General features: G+C 31.6%; 1 protein-coding gene across 2 annotated transcripts in view; it reads right to left on the bottom strand.

The window, feature by feature from the left end:
- Positions 1–2,649, bottom strand: part of LOC106472373 (sushi, von Willebrand factor type A, EGF and pentraxin domain-containing protein 1-like) — a 64,459-nt gene that overhangs the window by 5,474 nt on the left and 56,336 nt on the right. For both annotated transcript variants that reach the window (XM_022400959.1, XM_013933013.2), the window contains exons 18-19: positions 1,580–1,631; positions 570–1,045 (exon numbers count right to left, since the gene is read on the bottom strand). In XM_022400959.1, the coding sequence (XP_022256667.1) occupies positions 570–1,045; positions 1,580–1,631 (528 nt within the window). The remainder of the gene's footprint in view (positions 1–569; positions 1,046–1,579; positions 1,632–2,649) is intronic.

Raw genomic sequence — 2,649 nt, 5'->3', positions numbered from 1 at the left:
TAGACTCAACAAGCATCTTCAGAGCATCAATATCAATTCAAACGTCTTGGCCCCTGCCATCACAGTTTTTAAGGCTAAAGTCACCTGAACAAAATTTGCTGAACCATCATTGATACTTACAAATGTTAAAAATATTTCCATAAACTTCTTTGATATTCATTGTGGCTACAGAGGCATTTTTTCCCTTCTTTATTCAAACAGCATTAAATGCCAAATATGTGTCTCATCGTGTGCCACCACTATAAGGGATTAGAGTATACTAAACTTTACACATTATATTAACATGACATTTAGGTGGTTCATTTAACTATTATAAGTGATGTACGTTTTTTGAGGGGTGGTTAATGAAAGTGTTCCAAATGCGACATTAATTTCTTGACATCCTAATACAAACCAACTCAACCATTTAATTCAACGAATTGGAATAACCAATATTTGCTTAAAAGAGAATTGGTATTATTATCAATTTGCATGTAATATGAATAAAATATTAAATATATGTCTAAATTAAAAAGAAAATGTATATAAATATAGTCCAGTATTTTATCCCCAGCTATTACAATACTTACCAACACAGTCCTTGCAGGAAGATGTTGCTTAGTGGTGAAATCATCATCCAAAATGCCATTGAAGTTTCCACAAATACCACAGAGTTTCTTCTGGAAATCACGTGGAACAAGAACTTCAGTCTTCCCAGAAGGATACCAAACAACAATCACACCTGACTGAGTGCTAACTTGGACTGCTGATTTCTCTCCTGGAAGTGGATCCACGTGTACAACTCTGTTGTTTCGGTATGGTAGAGACACAAGTTGGCCATCAACTTTCACAGAACCTCCAGAAAAGATCTCCACCTTCACACAGTGAGTATATATATAGAGGACTTTTCCTAAGCTTCTGGAAGTAGAGTCTTCTAGCTGAAGTGTAAATTCTCCTTCTGAACAGTCCTCAGATAAAGTGTAACGACATGTGCCAGTGAACTGGAATTCCATTCCATCAAAAGTAACTAACTTATTGTTTGATTGCAAAGTACAGACTGCTGGGTCTAAAGCAGCAACAACAAAAAATTTTTATAGGTTCAGTAGATAAATATTCTCTCTCTGTATTAATTATTCAAAATATATTTCATGTAATAATAATAATATTCATTGTGGTTTAATATAAGCAAAAATAAGAGAAAGTTTTAGATACATACACAACAACGAATAATCACAACCATTGTAGAAACAAAAGGTTTGAAGTACAGGGTAAAAAAAAAATACAAGAACAAATGTCTTCTTTTACTGTTTATTTAATGATGTAAATACCATTACTACATTCTCAAGTGAGCCTATACTTGTCTATTCATCATCACCATGTGGTTGTATGTGATATATAGAACATACTAAACTCACAGTAGACGACTAAAATTATATAAATAAATATATTACTTCTCCTGAGAATGTTATAAGTTCTATATATTTCCCTCTTCATAAAAGAAACTTATGTATTACGTACTTCAAATATAATTGTATAACAAGGTATATTATGCTCTCATACAACAACTAATACCACTGAACCAGATTAAAACTGAACTCACCTTGGATACATTTGCTACAACATTCTCCTGGAGCTTTAAACTCTCTTTCACCCTAAAAACCAAATTGTTATAATTTTATTAAATTCAAATCATTATTACATAAACAAAGTACAATTAATTAATCATTCACTACTTTGGGGTGTCTTCACAATAGAACTAAATTGCAAATTAAAATCCAACTTTTCTACAGATTAATAATTTTAATTTTCACAGTACATCGAAACAATGACACTAATATTAAATGTAACATTTTTTAACAGTTTCACTAATTATATACATTAAGAAGTAAATGTTCTGTTCTAGTTTATATTCAGTTATGCAGTGTTTAAGAACTTGTAAAATTATAACATTTAAATATGAAGAAAATTTAATATTACATGAATATAGATAAATAAAGTTCTGAAAAATGTTTCCACAGGTTACCAAAAATATTTACATCTATATAAACATTACTTAATTTTATAAGTACATCTCATTAATGAGTTAAAGTACCTAACAGCTACAGAGCTTCTTGTCTATAATATCTGTAGATAAGTCAATATCATGTCAAGATCTAGAACACTCATGGGTTGATGTTCACAGAGTCCAAAGAAAAGTACCAATGGATTTAGATCAAGCATTCTTATTAGACAATCCATGATCTCTATGGTTTCTTCAAAGTAGTCACCATTATAAAACTAGATATAGTCCTACATCAGGACCTCTTACATGACCTCTATGGTTTCTCCAAGATAGTCATCATTATGACAGTGGATACTATCCTAAATGAGACCCCCTTGTATGACCTCTATGGTTTCTTCAAGATAGTCATCATTATGACAGTGGATGCTATCCTAAATGAGACCCCTGGTATGATCTCTATGGTTTCTTCAAGGTAGCCATCATTGTGATATTAGATATTATACTACATCATTACCTCTTACATGACCACTATGGTTTCTTCAAGATAGTCATCATTATGACAGTGGATACTATCCTAACTGAGACCCCTGGTATGATCTCTATGGTTTCTTCAAGGTAGCCATCATTGTGATATTAGATATTATACTACATCATTACCTCTTACATGA

This window comes from Limulus polyphemus, unplaced genomic scaffold (assembly GCF_000517525.1).
Source record: "Limulus polyphemus unplaced genomic scaffold, Limulus_polyphemus-2.1.2 Scaffold5279, whole genome shotgun sequence".
NCBI classification, from domain to species: domain Eukaryota; kingdom Metazoa; phylum Arthropoda; class Merostomata; order Xiphosura; family Limulidae; genus Limulus; species Limulus polyphemus.
Note: the sequence above shows the minus strand (reverse complement) of the source record. Positions and strands in the feature narration are given on the sequence as shown.